Source organism: Thunnus thynnus, chromosome 10 (genome assembly GCF_963924715.1).
Source record: "Thunnus thynnus chromosome 10, fThuThy2.1, whole genome shotgun sequence".
Taxonomy (NCBI): domain Eukaryota; kingdom Metazoa; phylum Chordata; class Actinopteri; order Scombriformes; family Scombridae; genus Thunnus; species Thunnus thynnus.
The window spans coordinates 15,064,190-15,082,458 of record NC_089526.1 but is presented as its reverse complement, the minus strand read 5'-3'; the positions used below and the strand labels follow the sequence as shown (position 1 = coordinate 15,082,458).

Sequence of the window (18,269 nt, the reverse complement as noted above, 5' to 3'; positions counted from 1 at the left end):
CTGAAAACAAACCCTAAAGATGTTCTCTTTGAACGCTGTCAGAAAGTATAACGCATATATAGTTGCTGTACAGATGTCCTATCATCTGCTATATTATAATTCTAGGAAATATTGATTGATTTAAGTCCAGTATTTAAGAAAAAAATAGTATAGACAAACCAAATTCATTTAATTTTAAAAGTTTGTATTTCCCTTTATAGATGAGAAATGTTTGCATCTGATTTGGTTAAAATAGGGGCTAACTGGCTGGCTTATTGTTATAAACTTTGATAATAACCAGACACATTTTTATAAAAAGTAAACATTTTAATGTGTTTTATGTATGTTATAAAACGGTTACAAAATGTAAAGCTACACATTCACCAAAAACCTCTATAGCCCTGCAAATCTCATTTTCCCTTTTGGTCATTTATATGTCATATCTATGCAGTAACTTACTTATAAAAAATATTTTACATACAAAAAAATCTAACACTATTTGGAAAAAGATTAAAAAAAAAAAAAAGCCTATACTTGTATTTAAATTATCTTCTCAGCAGCCCTTTAGACTTAAATAGTTTTGGTGCTGATACCATCATGTCTTGGCTGTCCTACATCTGCTTAAAAGGTCTGGAAACATTCACCAACTTCAGTGTATTTAAAAGCTCTACACCATCCTCCCTTCAAGTAGGATGAGAAAGATCTGTGAGCAACAAAATTCAGAGAATATAAAACATAAATTAAGTCCTATAACCTCATTTCTATTTGTCAGTGGTTGAAAGTAACGAAGTACATTTCACTCAAGTGCTGTACTTAAGTACAATTTTGAAGTATTTGTACTTCACTTGAGTATTTCCATTTAATGCTACTTTACATAGGCGCCTGAGCAAGTGGAGCAAAAGCGTCCCCATTATTCAATTATGGGGAGCAAAGTTATGGTTTTGCTGCCCCACTTTTTGTCTTTATAAAAATAAACTTATCATCATACAGTCCTGCCAATCAGCTGATTATATTTAAGCATCAATGAACAATTTTCCAATTTTCAGCAACTGACAAAAACAAGTAATAAAAAAATCGGATGTTTTCGGACCACCCTTTGAGTTGGTTCAGTCCAACCTGTTGTGTGAGAGACAGACAGACTGAGAGGAGCTTTTCCTCACATTGTCAAAGTGTCTGAATTAACAATCAATCAAATGCTCAGCATTGGAAAGTAACAAGTTTAGACTTCTACAGAATACTTCAGTTAAGTTTCGGTCTTAGTCAGACTTTGGATGGAATTATTTTTAAGTATGATGACACATCACTCCATGTACTGATTTCTGTGAAGTGCTTTCATTATTATGAATATTCTCTCATTTTCTCATGAAAAGTAAATGAGAAATGCACATTTACTCTAAAGGGGAAGTAAGGTCTAGTCAAGAACTAACATGGCCCTTTTAAGTCTTGAGGAGCAAAAATCACCTTCTGAGCTGTGCATTTAAATAGTCCCTTATTTGAGGTAATGTAGTTTAAAATAATCTGTTTTTGAAGTTATGATTACTCATTCCTGTACATTATAACTACAATAGTTACCACTAGAACCTGTGTGTGGCTGGAATTAGATAGTTGTTGTGAAGTCATTTCATTCATCCAAATTGTTTGTACTTCGTTGCAGTTGTTAGACTTTGAAGATGCCTTGTGAGTATTGAGAATAGCAACTCTCAGGTTTAACATTGTTTAACCAGGTTTAATTATACAAATCATATTGTGATGTGTTGTAAGACTATTGCATTTATAGAAATCATTTGTCCTTGTTTAACTTTGAAGATGGCAAAGTAGCCTGCAACCTACACAATTTGACACAATGGATAATATAACAAGCTTTTGAAATACAACACATTGTTAAAGATGAATCTAGTGGTTTCCAACTTTTTTGGCTTTTGATGTCTTACAAAAAGCAGTGTGTAGTCGGGGTCACATTTCAGATGTCTATGAGTTGTTAACAGCTCCACCAAATAGTGATTTTTCCCTCTAAACTTCTCACATGGTTTCAATTTAGTAAATCTTAAAATGATCCAATATTTCACCAAAAATCAAAGATGAGGGAAAAACTCCAAAAACTGAAAACAATTTTGTGTATCAGAACTGTTTTTTCTTGTTTCTTTCCTCTCTCATTAATCATCTCACGACCCCTCAGATTTATCTAGTGACCCTTTGGAGGGACCTTACCCCTAGGTTAGGAACCACTGGACTAAACTAGCTAACTGTATATAAAGTAGTTGAAACTAGCTCCACCTCAAGCAGCTACAACAGTAACATGCTGCTCTAACACTGATGCTTCAGTATTAATAATCTAATGATGTCATATATAATATTATATCAGTCAGAGGGATGAAATGAATACTTTTACTTGTAATGGAATATTTTTACATTGCTGTGTTGGTACTTTTACTTCAGTAAAGGATCTGAATACTTCTTCCACCACTTGTATTTATACATTAATGTCAAACTTGATGTCACTAGCTCTCCTTCAAATATCACTGTAAAATATTACATTCTCAAAACCAGCTGACCGGAAGTAGACTCCTCGAAAGTCAGACAGCGCTTCCGGTGTCGCCACCTTCTTTGTCTCCGGCCCAACATTACGACACCAGGAGGTTGTCTATATTTTTCCCTTTAGTTTTGAGGATATATTTACACATATATCCATAATTTTCTGATATTGAATGACAGTCGACTCTGAAATATTTATGCCTAAAAGTAAAGCGCCCAAAATGGATGACCTGGACTACAGTAAGTGTCTCTGCTGAGGAGCCGTTTGCTCAGGCTATCTTTAGCTAACTGAAGCTAGCTGTGTAAGCTAACAGCTACTGGCTCAGAATATTTGCTCAGGTGTGACACTCTGACCAGTCTCTTGAGCATTTAAATGAAAATGGTTGAAAATTAACGTTTTGCCGTCTTTTCCGGAGAAGTATGGGTTACGTGTGAACCACATTATAGTCACATAGCTGCATTAGCGTAGCCAGACGCTAACTAAATATTGATTGTTTCGCTGTGTGCTCGGAGATAACGTTTCAGCTGCCGTCAGTTAACACCCTAACCTTCCACCAACTTGCACAGGGGCTTGTATAAATTACTTATACTATTTTAACCGTGCACCTTATGTGAAATACACCCTGTTTTCTCTTGTATGAGCCGTTCAGTTAATCCAGACTGTGGGCGTGGTTGTTGTGGTGTCGAGCAGCTGTTTGTTTTGTAGACTTCACACTGGTCTGGGAGGTTTTGGTGGCTGCCAGCCACTGCTGATCACAAGCTGCGACTTTCATCACGATATTATTTTTATTACCTTAATATAGAAGATATGGCTGCATTATAGGTTTGTGATTCACACACAGTTGCTAGATTGTTAGGTCAACCTGCTATTAATTGTCTTTTGACAAAAAACAAACATTTCAGCCTTAAAGGACAGCTTCACAATCTTCAAGTCTGTCTTAAACCAGTCAGGTGCCCGTATGAACACTGATGGAGGTTTTCCTTGCTGTAATCATTCCTCCTGTCCATACTGGCAATAAAAAGATCCCCCTCAAATGTGCTTTCAATGTAAGTGTTGGAGGCCAAAAGCCGCAGTGTGTCCACACAGTCATTTTGAGCAAAAATGTATTTGAAAGTTTATCTGAAGCTTATATGAGGCTTCAACAGTCTGAGTTAGTCATATCAAGTGGATATCTGCCACATTTACAGTCTTTTTAGCATCAAATTCCCTCTGTATTTGAAAGATATCTACTTGATTTGACTCATTTGGACGGCTAAAGATTCATATTTGCTTCATATAAACTTTTAAATATATTTTTGAACAGAAGGAGGCTTATGGATTTTGTCCTCCATCACTTAAATTTGAAGTGCATTATGAACGGATCTTCTAATGGTCAGTGTAAACAGGAGGAATGATTACTGCAAGAAAAAAACCTGTTTCAATGTTCATTTGGGCACCTGACTGTTGTTTTAAGACAGACTTGAAAAATTGTAAACCCATCATGAATATAGTAGATGTGGCTGTATTACAGATTTATGACTTACACACAGTTACTAGATTGTTAGGTCAACCTGCTAAAACTAATGCAATATAATATAACTGCCCTGCAATAAATTCTACCTCCATGAAGGTTATAATGTTCAGTTTTTGTTGAATTGGGTACTGGTTCAACTTTATGGTTATTTTCCTGGTTGTAGTTTGTAGTGTTGTTGAATTGTATCACATTATACAGAGAGTTGTTTCTGAAATTCAATGGCACCACAAAGTACAGCCCCAAAATTACCATAATGTTTGAATTAAAACTGCTTTTAATAAAAAAAACCAGCATTATAATCTTAAGTAGAGTTTTATGTATTGCAATATTTTATTAGACTGCCTTAGTTATAGTTAAACGTACCTAATAAACTGTCAACTGAGTGTCCAAGTCTAACCAAGTTAATTTGTGCTGTCAGAAGACATTTATGCACAAGTATTTTTGAAAAATGTAATATTCTTACGTTGGCCAAACAAGTAGATCCATGTTTTGTCAAATAAAATGAGAAAATTGTGAAACTACTGTAATGCAGCCTTTAAGATGACCAATAAATAATTATAACGTTACATTATCTAGTTAATATTGTGTTTATGTCTCCTAGATGAGCTGAAAGTTTTTCTTTGACTTGATGGACATTAGATAAATATCTAAGCATTAAGACTTGTCTTCCTTTTCACCATAAGTACCTCACAGTGGACAGTTTTCATAGAAACTGTGTCTGCAGTAGAAAGTAGTTCCAGTGAAAACCACTCATAGCGAGAGTCAACAGGACATTGTTTCAGGAAAGAAATGTTGCTGTTGAGTTTTTAAAATGTCATTTTACAACACCACAAATGAAAATCCATTCACTGTCATTGTTTTGTGCTGGTGGCTGAAATCTTGGTGGGATATCTTAATACCCTGACTTACAAAAACCCAAGCAGTGATACTACTAATGAGAAAATATTTTTTGTTGTTTAGTTTAACCAAAGCTTTTAACAAATCTGTGTATTTTACCAACATAATGCTATTGGAACCCCACTCATATTTATTTATTCACTCATTTGTCAGATGCTTTTGTCAAGCAGTTTCTCAATCAAAGTAGGGTCTTTGTAGTAAGAAGGTTTTAGAGGGGTCTCTAGAAATTTAGATTCTGAATCTCCAGGTTTCGATTTGAGCTGGATATTTTAAAATGAGGTCGGGGCTATTTAAGTAGGCTGCCAGATATATTCATTGTATGAGTGAACACTGATTGTCAGGGAGTATTTGAGAATAAAACCCCTGCAGTTGTTTCTTTTTTCCCCCTTTCGGTTAATGTTTTACAGTAGTCTTGTTGCCTTTTTCTATGTTGGTTTCTGATGAGTCCATTAAGTGTTTGTCTCACCTGTTAGTGGACAAGTCTGTCAGTTGTTAGTGTTAATACTCTGATTCAATATATTGTAATGATTCTGGTTGGTTTTTAGTATTTTTTTCACAGATTGCACAGACTAACTGGGAGCTATAAAGAGGTGTCAGTGAGACAAGAAAAATGTAGGACAGACAAAAAGGAGACACTGAGGTCGTTTGTAAATGTTGATCAATTTGTGTAAAGAGGCTCATCCAGTGTCTTTCTGTTGCATGTTTTATATTTATCCTTGTTAACTTCAGTTGCTGCTATTACTTTCCCTCCTTTCTCCTTTCCATTGTTACACATTGACTGAGGGAGTTGGTCAAAACCAATTTGAGTAACAATGCAGGTCTCAAAATAGTTATATTTTATTGTTTTTTATGTGACTAATAAAGACAGACTTCTGACATAGATTGTTTGGGCACAGTTAGTTATTGTTATACCTGCAGCAGCAGAGGTAATGAAGTTATTCTTCCTCTCTTCCCTTACAGTCCCAGTAGACCTGAGCCCAGAGGAGCGCTCTGAGCTGGAGGACATCCGCAGGAGGAAGGGCGTCCTGCTGCAGGAGATCCAGAGGCTCAGAGAGGAATTAAGAGAAGCCATTTTAGAGGTGGAGGGACTGGAGACCAGCACAGAGGGCAGGTAAGAAGAACAAAATGCACAGTAGTACCTCCAATATATACCAATTATATAGGAACATAATCAAATATGACATTTTTTCATATAGCATGTGTACATGATGAGCCTGTGAATTCTCACAATTTACTACTGTATCCAGTTGCTGTGCTCTTAAGTATCGCAATATTTTTTTCATGTGATCTTGGTGATTAAAATCGAAACTGTCTTTTTAACCTCTGATCTCTTACCGTTATTGTTGAATGTGAGGATGTGATTTGATTGCATCACCAGCCGTTTTTTATTTCCTCTCACTTCTCACTTTTTCCACTCTACAGTAAAACTCTACAGAAAAGTAGGCATGTGGCAATGGGAAGGAAGAAATTCAACATGGACCCTAAAAAGGTAAAAAAAACTCCTTAGTAGACTTACAGCTGTAGCCTGTTTGACTCTTAATCAAGGTGTGTTGTGACCGACTCTTTACCGTCTCTGCAGGGTATCGTGTTTCTTGTGGAGAACGAGCTGCTCAGACACACCCCAGAGGACATCGCTCAGTTCCTTTACAAAGGAGAGGGCCTCAACAAGACTGCTATAGGAGATTATCTCGGAGAAAGGTGCCGGATCACAAAATATCCTCCATGTTTTCTTCTTTTCCTTACATATCAGTCCCTTTTTAACTGTGATCTCTCTGTTGCTGCTGTACTGCAGGGACGACTTCAACATTAAAGTTCTTCAGGCTTTCGTTGACCTCCACGAGTTCACTGATCTCAACCTCGTCCAGGCCCTCAGGTAAACTTTGTCCACTGGGCATGTTTTTTTGTTTTGAAACAAGGACAAAATGTTTTGTATGGTATCCTGGAAAGCCTTCTCAACAGTGGAAAATCCCACTCTCAAAGTTACATCAAGGTAGGAGGGTAAGAAATGACACGAGAGAGCAGACTGTTATTGTGTTTGCTGTGTAACGCTGCCTTGATTTGGCAAATTTGTTCTCTCTGATTTGACCTAAACGTCGACCTGTCCACTGCAGACAATTCCTGTGGAGTTTCCGTTTGCCTGGTGAAGCCCAGAAGATTGACAGAATGATGGAGGCCTTCGCTCAGAGATACTGCCACTGCAACCCCGGCGTCTTCCAGAGCACCGGTAGACACAAACTCACTATCACACTGTATTTCAAGTAGTTTTGTAAATTGTACTGATGTTAATATGCTACCAAACTACTTTTGGTTGTTTGGACTTTTATGTGTTTGTGTTATGTTCACTGGAAAGGGCACTCCCTTTTGTTATGAGAGCACATTTTATGGACAGTTATTTGCATTCCTGTTGTCAATGGAAAGTCAAAATAAAGTGTCCACCCACAAAGTGTGCTCACACTAAAGATGAGCTCCTTACCAGTAATGATCTGATTAGTAAGGCTAAAGAATCTGCCAATTCTTTAACACTGTTGTTCAGTAAAACCTGTTTGTGTTTTTATTAAATATTTACTTAAATTGTTAAATATATGATGAAGTATGTTCATCATTCCCTTTTTTGAAACAAAAAGCAGCCTTTTTGTTTTCAGAGAGGGTTGTAGTAGTAACCAAAAGCAGTATTTTTTTTTATCAATTAAAAACAGTTTTGGTGCATTTTCTGCTATTAAAGGTAAATTTGTTAAATTAGCAATTTGAGTAATTTGTGCAACTCAGCGCTGCTGTATTCTTCTTGCATTTCCCTCCTTTTCCCCAGACACATGTTACGTGCTGTCATTTGCCATCATTATGCTGAACACCAGCCTCCATAACCCGAATGTGAGGGACAAACCTGGAGTGGACCGCTTCATCTCGATGAACCGAGGCATCAACGAGGGGGGAGACCTGCCGGAGGACCTGCTCAGGGTACGATGAGTTCCGTGTTGTTTTGTCTTTGTAGACGATAAAGTCAGGTGTGTTGTTGATGGGAGAGTTCAAATGACCCTTTTCTTATCTTTTACCCCAGAATCTCTACGAAAGCATTAAAAATGAGCCCTTTAAGATCCCGGAGGATGACGGCAATGACCTGACACACACCTTCTTCAACCCCGACAGAGAGGGCTGGCTTCTCAAACTTGGTGAGATGCTTTGTTAGGGATCACTGCTGCCCCACATGTTGGTTTTAACACTGATCATATACAATTGAACTCTTCTTCTGACAAATAGAGTATGTCAATGTTACTGATGTAAGTTAATGCTGTACGCTACTGTACTCTGTTCTCTTCTAAGTCTTTGTTCTATGATGATCCTGTCGTCTCTTTGCCTCTAATTCACAGTGTTGTGGCATTTGAACATTGCCATAGCATGATGATGATGATGACTCACTTTCTTGGCAGCCTAAAGTCTGATTGTTTTCTTTTGCATGGCGGGGCCTGTGATCCATGTGTCACTAATATGATCTCTCTTCCTCTCCTTCTCTTCTTCCTCCCCCGTCTCTCTCTCTCTCTCTCTCTTTGTCCACCGTCTCCCTCTAAATCCTCTGGTCCCTTCTGTCTCTGCTTCTGCCCTGCGATTTCCACCCTCTACTGCCGCTGCTTGTTTTCTCAGGAGGTATGTACTGGCAGAGTTGTTGTAGTTATAAAGTTGTAGAAAAATTAGCTTCATAGTTAGATTTAAGAATGTAGAGATTGTAGAGTACTATCCTTTCAACTATGACCCCTTTAGGTCCCAGATTTTCCTCTTCTCTCACACATTGTCATGACTTTGTTGTTGTGTTTCAGGGGGACGAGTGAAAACCTGGAAAAGGCGATGGTTCATTCTCACAGACAACTGCCTTTATTACTTTGAATACACCACAGTAAGTCTGTGAACACATTCAATGTTTGTGAATTTTACACTATCACCTCTTATAGATGCATTAAACTGTCCCAACATGATCTAAATAGGTTTTATATGTTTATTATGGCCTGAAATCTCTTTATTGCCTTAGTTTTAGACATTTTTCGTACTGTTATTCATGTATTGTGGTAATGTTCAAAATTGCAAGGTTTCTGGAAAATATTGGAGTGTTTGTTGGAACTTATCGGGGGCCAGAAAATATTATTTGAAGTGAAAAAAGTCCCAGTGGTAATAATGAATCTGCCAGAAAACTGGGTTGCTGAATTTGAGGTTTAGATGCATAATTTTATTAATCCACAGAGGGGAAACTAGTTACACACAGTAAAAACAAAGGAGACACAAGTCAGACGAGTCATAAGACATGACGTCAGAAAGACACTACTTCTGGAAAACAGCTGGCATTAAAGAGAATTACAATTTTATCCTTGCACTCTGGACTTCCTTCAGGGACTGATATGAAACACTTAGACATAGAAAACACACACTAGATAAAAGCCTTCTGAATGTGTGTTTCACTAACAGGACAAGGAACCGCGAGGTATCATTCCTTTGGAGAACCTTAGCATCCGAGAGGTAGAAGACCCGAGGAAACCGGTACGCTCAGATTCCTGCTGTCACGCTGTTGTCACATTATACTTTTTGCAGTGAGGTGTAGGTGTGTTATGATTGTTTAGCCAAGGTCTTTGCCTTTCTCCCAACAGAACTGCTTCGAGTTGTACATCCCCAACAATCGCGGTCAGCTGATTAAGGCGTGTAAGACGGAGGCTGATGGGAGGGTAGTGGAGGGGAACCACATGGTGTACCGTATCTCCGCCCCCACACCTGAGGAGAAGGACGAATGGATCCACAGCATCAAGTATGTAAATGAAAGGATAACGTCACAAGAAAACTAGTAGTACACTGGCCTGTTCCTTCTATTGTCAATATTTTGGATGATCCTCCCTCTGAGTAACATTTTGTCGTTATTTTTCCAGATCCGCTGTCAGCGTTGATCCCTTCTACGAAATGCTTGCTGCCAGGAAGAAACGTATATCACTGAAGAAGAAAGAGGAACAACCATAGATGATTCCCTTCATTCATCTTTCCCTGTCTTCCTCTCTCCTTCTCATCTCTCCTTCCAACATGGGACATGTGTTTCTGTCCCTACTCCTCACTACCTGTTCATACATTTTCTTACCTCACCTTCCCCCAATCCCCAAAGCACATCCTCTCTCTGATACAAAGGCGCCTTTGCTATGCCGTCTACCAGACTTTAGAAAGCCGCACGCTCGCTGTGGCTGCCTCTGTTACCTTGGTCCTTACACTACTGCTATATACAACCTGACACACTACAGCCAGAGCACACGTCTGTTCCGTCTTCTCACCACATTCCTCTCTCTTGTTCAGCATTTAAGCAAACGATGAAACGTGTCTTAGGCCGTGTTCACACTAATGGAGATGATTTTGAAAAACAGGTTTTTCCTGTTTTTGCCTTTCATCCGCACATGACAAAAAAATGAAGATTTGAAAACCACACTGCTCTGTAAACAACAAAGGTAACTTTAAAAACAGCAGAAAGTTGCTCAGCAGAAATGCGCAATGCTGACGGCTGAAGCAGCTTGTACTTTATTGAAGAAATTTGTATTCTTCTACTTTATTGGCTTTTCAGTGTGTATGGTGGACCTTTGGAGCACTATCTGAAAATACTAATGTGGCCTGAAACCCTTTACGAGGTGTATTTTCATTAGCGTGAACATGGTCTTATTCAGGGTAGCAAGCAGCTTCAGTTCATGTGAGGTCTTCTTTCACATTTATTGATGCCGCCTAAATGAGAAATTGCCTTTCTTGATTGTGCTTGCCCCCAGACAAAATGTGAATTCACTAATCAAACAAACGCTACACAGTTTTATTTTCAGTTAGAGAGAGAATTGAGGAATCAGTTGAAATCAAATGCAAACAAAGCAGGAAATGATTTCAGTTGACTGAGACGTGCCCATTGCTTCCTATAGTACACTCTATAGCTTTGATACACATTAGTACTGTCTACACTTAAATACTGTTACCATAATGTGAGGAAAATGTCACTGCTCATCACTGTTTATATTTACACATGAATTATAGCGCCAAGTTACTGTTGATCTTCAAGTACGGTCGGTTTTGAAGGCAAGAAGCTGATTTAGGAGACAAAGACTAGTAACTTCTCTTGCAGTTAGCTGCTTGTTTCAGCTCACTGAGACAACATATGTGTTTCTTAGCATGTTTTTTTAAAACATGTTTCAGCAATAGCGGAGTAGAAAACTGTAGTATCAGTCCGGAGGCTTGTTAACAATTCCTTTCTAACACTACACTGAGCAATGATCATCATGTGATGTAATGTTATGGCATGCCACAAATCATTTCCTTCCTGCTCAAGGTGAACACTGACATCTCTCTCATTTAGTAATAACATTTACCTGTTAGAATCAGGTTTGTCCGCTATAGTTAGTTTCAAGAAATCACAAAGGCAGCTCATTACAATGTATACTTTTTTTGTAAATAGATGTTAGCATATTTGTTTACGATACACATAGAAATAATTTAATTTATTCTTTATCTTTTGTTAAAAAACAATTTTTGTACGAGCTACTGTAGGACTGCATGTTGATAAACGGAGACATCGGTCGTCGTTACCGACGCGTCGCCGATCATGCTAGTGCACTGATTTAAAAAGTGTTAGTGTTCCCTGTTGACTAGAGGAAGATTTACAGTTAATGTGGAAGTTGATTTATGCATAAATTATCCTGATTGATTGTTCTTACTTTGAAAATTAAGAAGTTATTGAAAAGATGTTTGTAGTCTGATTCCAGTGAATCAGACTCAGTGAAGCACAAGCAGTGATCTGTTGAACTAATATTCAGTATATCTTTGTTTCCTGTGCTGCCCGGTGTCCACCTGAAGTGTAAAGAAGCTCTTCATCAGGCGAAATAAAAAAAAATATCATCATACTACAGTAAACAAAACAAGGAACACTAATAAATCGTTGATTCATTATGTGACAGTAAGATTATTCAGATGTAATGAATCGGTAACAATTTTAGATTTGTGTCCAGTGATAGATTTATTCAGTAAACTGTTATTTTCAGAACTGTATTGAAAAAGGCATTTTTAGATGGTAGGAATAATAGCAGCGCTACAGTAAATGTCTTCTGCACTTTATCAATTTTAGCATTTTGGAGTAAAATGCTGTTCTTTTGACTGACAATACTCTACAACACTCTGTAGCGCCCTCTACTGGTGAACATACACACAGCAATATGCTGATGGATTGAACCATTAACTGTGTAGAACTATGACGCCATCCACTGGTCAGTTCCAGCTACAGCAGCAACAGTTTCTGACCAACATGTACTGTATTTTTGAGCTTAATTTTGTTCACTTGATAAAGATCATGTTGCATGAAGCTGAATGGGGTCTTTTCTCTGTTATCGAAACACATAGACCTTAATTTAAAAACACAGCAAATGATTGGTTCTTCCCAGTACAGATGTGGGGTCGCCTTTAACTCCTATATCTTTCCCCAAATGTAAAACTGACAAAGGCCTAACTTGATATTTCCATGTTAGTGCTTCTGTGTGTTTCGGCACATCACATGGACTGTCTGTAGGCCTTCGCTCTCTGGGTATTCTTGAAGTGCAAAGTTGCCAAAAAAAATAACCCTTTTGGGACAACAAATGTTTCCATTAAACAAAATAATGAAATGATCCAACTGAAACTGGGGCCTCTGTCTCTGGTTCCTTTGACCCCAGAGCCACCTCTTTCAGAAAAAAATGTGTTTATTTTGTATTTATTTATTTTTTATTTACTGTGAGGTGAAGATGGATAGATCATCTGTAAATGTAGCAAAAGGAAAAACCACAAAACATTGGTGCCAGTAAACTACTGTGTAACAATAAAGAGGTAAACGGAGATGACGGACTGGTGGACGTGTTTTTATTCTGTCTTATTGTAGCTGTGAGGTGAGTTATTATTATAGATTAAAACCTGGTAAATTCAGTATTGATTTGGGTCCTTTTTCAGTATTAGTAGCTGTCATAAGTAATTGAGAAGAATATTACTTTTGGTCTGTGACTGTCTGGGTGGGTTTCTTGACTTAAAGAGGTCAAACTGATCATCAGGTGTCTCTCTGCACATCAGTGAGTCATAAAAGCTCTTCAGGGCTTCATGGCTGCGTTGTGAATGTGTGTCTGACCAGGATTAACGTTAATATTATGCATGAAAACATGAAAACAGCCCAACAGAAATGTTATCAGCACTCTTGATCAACTCCATCGGTTTTGTGTTTGAACTCCACAAAGAATGAAAAACTAAGACATCTTCCATGTTTTTATTTACATTTTCATAACACTTTTTAAAGAAAAACTAAATGACAACATGTCAGTTCTAACATGGCTGAAACTGTTTTATATACAGTACATTAATAAATGTACAATCAAGGCCAAATCATTTAAGATATTAAAAAGCCACAATGACTTTATTACATTACATTACATTTCAAAAAAGATAAAATGTTACTGGAAAAATGCGATACATGTCAGCAATTTGTTCAAGAAACAAATGCATTTTAGAATATATAAAAGTTTAAAAAACATGAATAATTAAATGTTTTTTTTAAAGCTGCAATGCTGGAACAACATCATGCTGAGTCCATGTTAAAAATGTAAAAACCAGCAGCGGCTGTAAAACTAAATTCTGTCCAACAAACTTTCCAGCAAGTCTCCTGGAGATAAAACACCAATCTATCTATGATACATAGATCATTTAAAATTACAAAAAGTGTAACACAAGTTAATTCTACTCATTTCTTTGGTTATTTAGCTGTATTGTCCGTGGAAACCTTTTAAAAAGAGAATCCGGATTAGAAATGTTTTTCTGAGCACATTTCAAACTAACAACATACAGTTTCTCACTTCACCACAACAGAACCCATTAAAAGGTCTACTAACATGATCAGAGACCTTTCAGTATTAACAACATGACAATATGTCACATACAGCACTTGTCTGTTTAAAATAAAACACTCACTCATGATTACATTATAACTAACTAAGTATATACACATTAATCACATATTTTTACATTTTTCTTCTGTCTTTTTTAAGAAAAAGTGATTAAGTTCAAAGGAAGGCATTGATTCTGAGTCGGGAAGATTCTGTGCCACTGAACAATCATCCTGAGTAACTTTGTCCTTGAACCTCCTTCAATGTCTTTACTTTCTATTGGATGATACATTGTCTCAGTGCGTTCCAGTATATCCCCTCTCAGTGACAGGTGTCAAAGGGGTATCTGGCGACGCCTCCGTGAAGCTCCACCTCTGTGTCGGACCAAGCGATGACATCACCTCTGAGGTGGCTGCCGCAGGAGGCCAGGCTGTAGATGTCACTGGAGCTCAGGACATGAGACCACATGTGCAGGTCTGACATCTCGCCCACGAAGGACTGCGTGGCATCGAAACGGCCTCCCAGAGTGTCCTGAGGAGGAGAGACACAAGGGTTAGGACACATCATTAGTTTACAGCACATAAAGGATACATCGATGCTCACATTTCTGATATAATACATAAAAAGTCAGAATCAGTGGTCAAGTTAAATAAAATCTGAAATGTGGACTTTTTGGTTACATTTGCTCTTTTGTAAAGGTTTGTCTGCATCTGTAATATGTGCATCTGCAAAGAATAACTCGCTTTGTCTTTACCTGTTCCTGTCCCAGGACGAAGACCCCTCCAGGTTTGATGGGATGCCAGGGGGAAAGATTGATCCCGGACCCCCTCTGCACCCCGTCCTGGTAGGCCTCCCAGTGTCCGTCGCGTGTTGACCAGGTAACGCACACGTGATGCCACTTCTCATCACTCAGAGATAGAGGTAGCGTCACCGCCTGGGGACGAGATGGTGAAGATTGTGAAGCACTAATATAAACGTGTCCCGGGATGATAAGTACCGAGGTACAGAAGAACACAGTTAGTTGATAAGCTGATCCATCTCATCGGCCAGCAAGTTCCTCAAAAAGACAAAAACTTAAACATATAGCTTTCATAGGCAAGGAAAGAGTGTTTAAACAGCCTACGAGCAACCCTTAAGTAAAAAAATGTTCAGTGTCTTGTTTAAGGACTCCTCAGCAGGGATCTCAAACAGCTCAGCTAGACCACCACTGTCTCTCCTCCTATAATTCATCCTTCTTCAGTGACATTTTAGATATTCAGAAGGAGTTTGACAGCAGGTGCAGTCTTGGAGCTCAGCTGACGAGCACATACCTGATTTTTAAAGCCCCTGAAAACTTGACTTCAAGTATTAAATACATAGTGAAATTAAAAAAACACATTTCCCAGTTTTAATCCTGTGTTAATTCTTAACTAGCTACCCACACCATCATTTAAAACTACACTTAACTGCTTGTGGGTCATAGTAGTTAGCCAAATATCATAAGGGGAGGTGTATGTTTGGATATCAGTAGTCAAAAACTTTGTTTTCATGTCCAAAAGAATGTGGCTGAGGTCATGTTTATTATTTTTTCTTTGGGTGGAGGTCAACAGTCCTTCACAGCTCTCTATTGCTCTGTATTCACTAAACCACACTCACCTTTTAGCAGCCCAATCATATCTGAAGGATTCAATTTTAAATGTCTCCTATGATTTTACATCGCCCGTATATTCTGTTTCACTGGGAAACACATCACAGTACAGAAGCTAAAGAAGCTCTGACTTCGGTTTCACTATGACTTTAAGTATCTACATGATGAAATATTCATGACTAATTAAGCAACAATCAAAAGTTTAAAAAAAGCATCTTTAAGTATTATTTATTAAGAGTTAAAGATTATGTGGGTAGTTTGATCAGATCGACAGCGATCAAACAACCAACGAGGTGTCATCGGATTCTGATTGGTGGACAGAAGTATGCAACATCACCTTTTCCCACCCATAGACCAGTGAGAAGAGCAAAAAAAACTCAAAAAGAAAACCACAAATACAGAAATCTCTTGTGAAATAACCAAAGCTGTATAACTGTGTGTTGAAGCAGGTTCTCATTACTCACAGTGCGATTCTGATTGAGAAAATATTATTTTAGCGCCCTTAACAAAGTAAACACACACCCACTTTAACCCACGAGTGCTGCAGGGTTTGTATGTTTTTTCTCTCACCTTGTCGTCAATCAGCAGCTCCATGGGGTTGTTGCCCCACTCAATGAGCACTAGCTCGTTGGCCTGTCCAGGTGCGGAGTAAGAGAAGGGCGTCCCCAGGCCGGGCCCCACGCCTGCCTTGATCCACAGACACAAAGTCAGAGCGAAGATCTCCTGAAGCAGAGTCCTCTTCACCCGTCCGTACATGTAGTTGGTTCTCATGGGGAAACTAATCTGGAAGGCATCGGGACTTTTGGGTTTCTTCCTGTTGGAACCTGTTTTTGAAGAAAAAAAATGACATGAGGAAGTCAGTTTTTCTCCTCCATGTTGGCTTAAAATTTGAGTAAAAACTCCAGTAACACTTGTGTATAAAGAGCAGCTTTAAATGATCATATTAGTCACAAGCTGAAACACGCTGGTCTCATAATAAAACTGTTATTTATTTAGTGTTGCTGATGTTTTGGCCTCCTCAGACTATTTCTCTTCTCTGTGCACCTTGGAAGGAGGCGACCTTGTGTCAGAAAACCTTCTCTTACACTTTTAAATTCATAGTTCATTCTTGACCCTGGAAACAGATGGTGTTTGAAGTTTGAAGATACTTGCTGAGGAAGGTCCCGTGATAGGGTTGAAAGCTCCAAACCAGATACTAAATGAACCTTGAGGTGAGATTGTTTTGTCATTTCCAAGGTCAAAAATGAATTTGAATCATTCCTGTTTTGAATATAAAATAAGAAGATAATGAAAGAAAGAAACACACATGTTGAGGATTGCCTTTGAAAATGGAAGAAAAAAAACATAATATGCATCTTTTTAGAAAAATGTGTTTGAATTATTACCAAACAAAAGAAAAACATTCTGGTTTGAACTTTCACAGCTAGCTTGTGGGTTTCTTTCATACAACATTTCTCTTTGGGAAGCTGTGCATCTGCAGAACACAATTACAATACTTACATATTTATAACTAGTGCTGCCTCTTGAATAAGAACTTGAAATAACTAGTTGTTCTTATTCTTATTGTCACGTTATAATGTTGTGTACCTGAGAGGTGCAGCTGATTGAGTATCGTTTCCAGTTTATTTGAGTGGAAACCTGCCCTCGGGCCTGGAGCTCTGTATCCTGTGTGTGGAAGGTAACTGTGACTGTCTGCTTCGTTACTGTGGTGCTCATCATCATAGTGGTTGTCATTGTGGTCGTCGTGGTCGTCGTGGTCATCATGGTCGTCATCTCCGTCATCTCCGTCATCTCCGTCTCCATCATGATGGTCATCGTTGTGGCTGTCCTCATGGTGGTCAGCGTGGTTTCCACTGTCACTGTGATCATTGTGGTCATCCTTATGTTCATTCGGGTGCCCGTCACCGTGGTGATCGTCATCGTGATGGTCCCCGTTGTCTCGGTGGCCGCTGTCGTCGTCGTGATGCTCCGGGCCACCAAGGGCGGCGGTGCGATGGTGCAGCTGCTGCTCGAGAGCATTGATCTTCCTCTGCAGCAGCTCCTTCAGAGAGCTGGAGTAGGTGATAGATGTGTTCCTCTTCTGCTGAGGGTGAAAAAACAGAGATGAGGTCTTGATAAAAATGTACAAAATCACTTCCTACTTAATACAGAGAAGACGAAGGCATCAGAGGTCACAGGAGCATGTGGTGGTCCATCACCTACAAGCCTTACAGAGCCCTTGTGTGTCTGTTGTGCTTCTTTGGACCCCCCTAACCCTGATACTCACACTCACTAACAACCTTGTAATGTCAAATGCAAGAGTCAGTTATGCTTTGCTGTTCGTTCTCCTCTCAACAGTCATCTTTTCTTCCTGCATCTGCCGCTGCTTCTCTTCCACTCAGGTAATCCTGGCTTTGTCTTGGTGCGTGCCCTGATTACCACTCTGTCAAGGGAGATCACGATAATTACTTCTGATCTTAGACCCGTGCCATCCTGGCTACACTCCACAGCTCCTGACATCTGTCTGTGATCGCGATCCAAGCGAGAAATACAGAATAAAAAGGATGGATAAAAGTGCCGGTAGACAGGTAGAAACAGCAAGTAACGAGAAGTAGAAGTAAAGAGAAAACAGGATCGTAAGAGAATTTACATCTGCACTTAATTGTTAAGTGAAAAAGTATCTTTAAATCCCTTTCTTCAGCAGATCAGACAGTGACGTCCTCCTCTGAGCCTGTTGGTGCTCTGAAGTGCCCACTGAGGGACACAAACCAAGCGGCTCTCTTGCCAATACAGTGAGTGGCTTTATGCGATTAAGTAATTAAATGTTCCTTTGTCTAATGTACTTAGTGTACACACTAC

The 18,269-nt window shown here is 38.8% G+C and overlaps 2 protein-coding genes across 4 annotated transcripts in view; one reads left to right on the top strand and one right to left on the bottom strand.

Annotated features, from left to right (window-relative positions):
- Positions 1–2,555: 2,555 nt before the first annotated feature.
- cyth2 (cytohesin 2) lies at positions 2,556–12,778 on the top strand. The gene is made up of 12 exons (XM_067601344.1): positions 2,556–2,751; positions 5,883–6,033; positions 6,345–6,411; positions 6,502–6,620; positions 6,715–6,795; positions 7,034–7,146; positions 7,729–7,877; positions 7,978–8,089; positions 8,732–8,808; positions 9,372–9,443; positions 9,551–9,705; positions 9,824–12,778. Exons 1-12 carry the CDS (start codon positions 2,685–2,687, stop codon positions 9,909–9,911), a joined length of 1,251 nt encoding a protein of 416 aa, XP_067457445.1. The 5' UTR covers positions 2,556–2,684; the 3' UTR covers positions 9,912–12,778.
- A 399-nt stretch (positions 12,779–13,177) lies between these two features.
- si:dkey-283b15.2 (neuronal pentraxin-1) overlaps positions 13,178–18,269 on the bottom strand; it is a 17,695-nt gene continuing 12,603 nt past the window's right edge. For 2 of the 3 annotated variants that reach the window (XM_067601350.1, XM_067601349.1), the window contains 4 exons: positions 17,019–17,514; positions 16,002–16,255; positions 14,559–14,738; positions 13,178–14,335 (listed from right to left, as the gene is read on the bottom strand). In XM_067601350.1, the coding sequence (XP_067457451.1) occupies positions 14,126–14,335; positions 14,559–14,738; positions 16,002–16,255; positions 17,019–17,514 (1,140 nt within the window). In that variant the 3' untranslated portion in view covers positions 13,178–14,125. The remainder of the gene's footprint in view (positions 14,336–14,558; positions 14,739–16,001; positions 16,256–17,018; positions 17,515–18,269) is intronic. The other variant, XM_067601351.1, reaches the window with a different exon arrangement.

Excerpts from the sequence above, each read along its gene's own strand:
- cyth2 (XM_067601344.1), top strand. The coding sequence starts at position 2,685 with ATGACAGTCGACTCTGAAATATTTATGCCTAAAAGTAAAGCGCCCAAA. Across the intron at positions 6,796-7,033 it reads AACCTCGTCCAGGCCCTCAG|ACAATTCCTGTGGAGTTTCC; the intron begins GTAAACTTTGTC and ends TGTCCACTGCAG. Across the intron at positions 8,809-9,371 it reads ATTACTTTGAATACACCACA|GACAAGGAACCGCGAGGTAT; the intron begins GTAAGTCTGTGA and ends TTTCACTAACAG.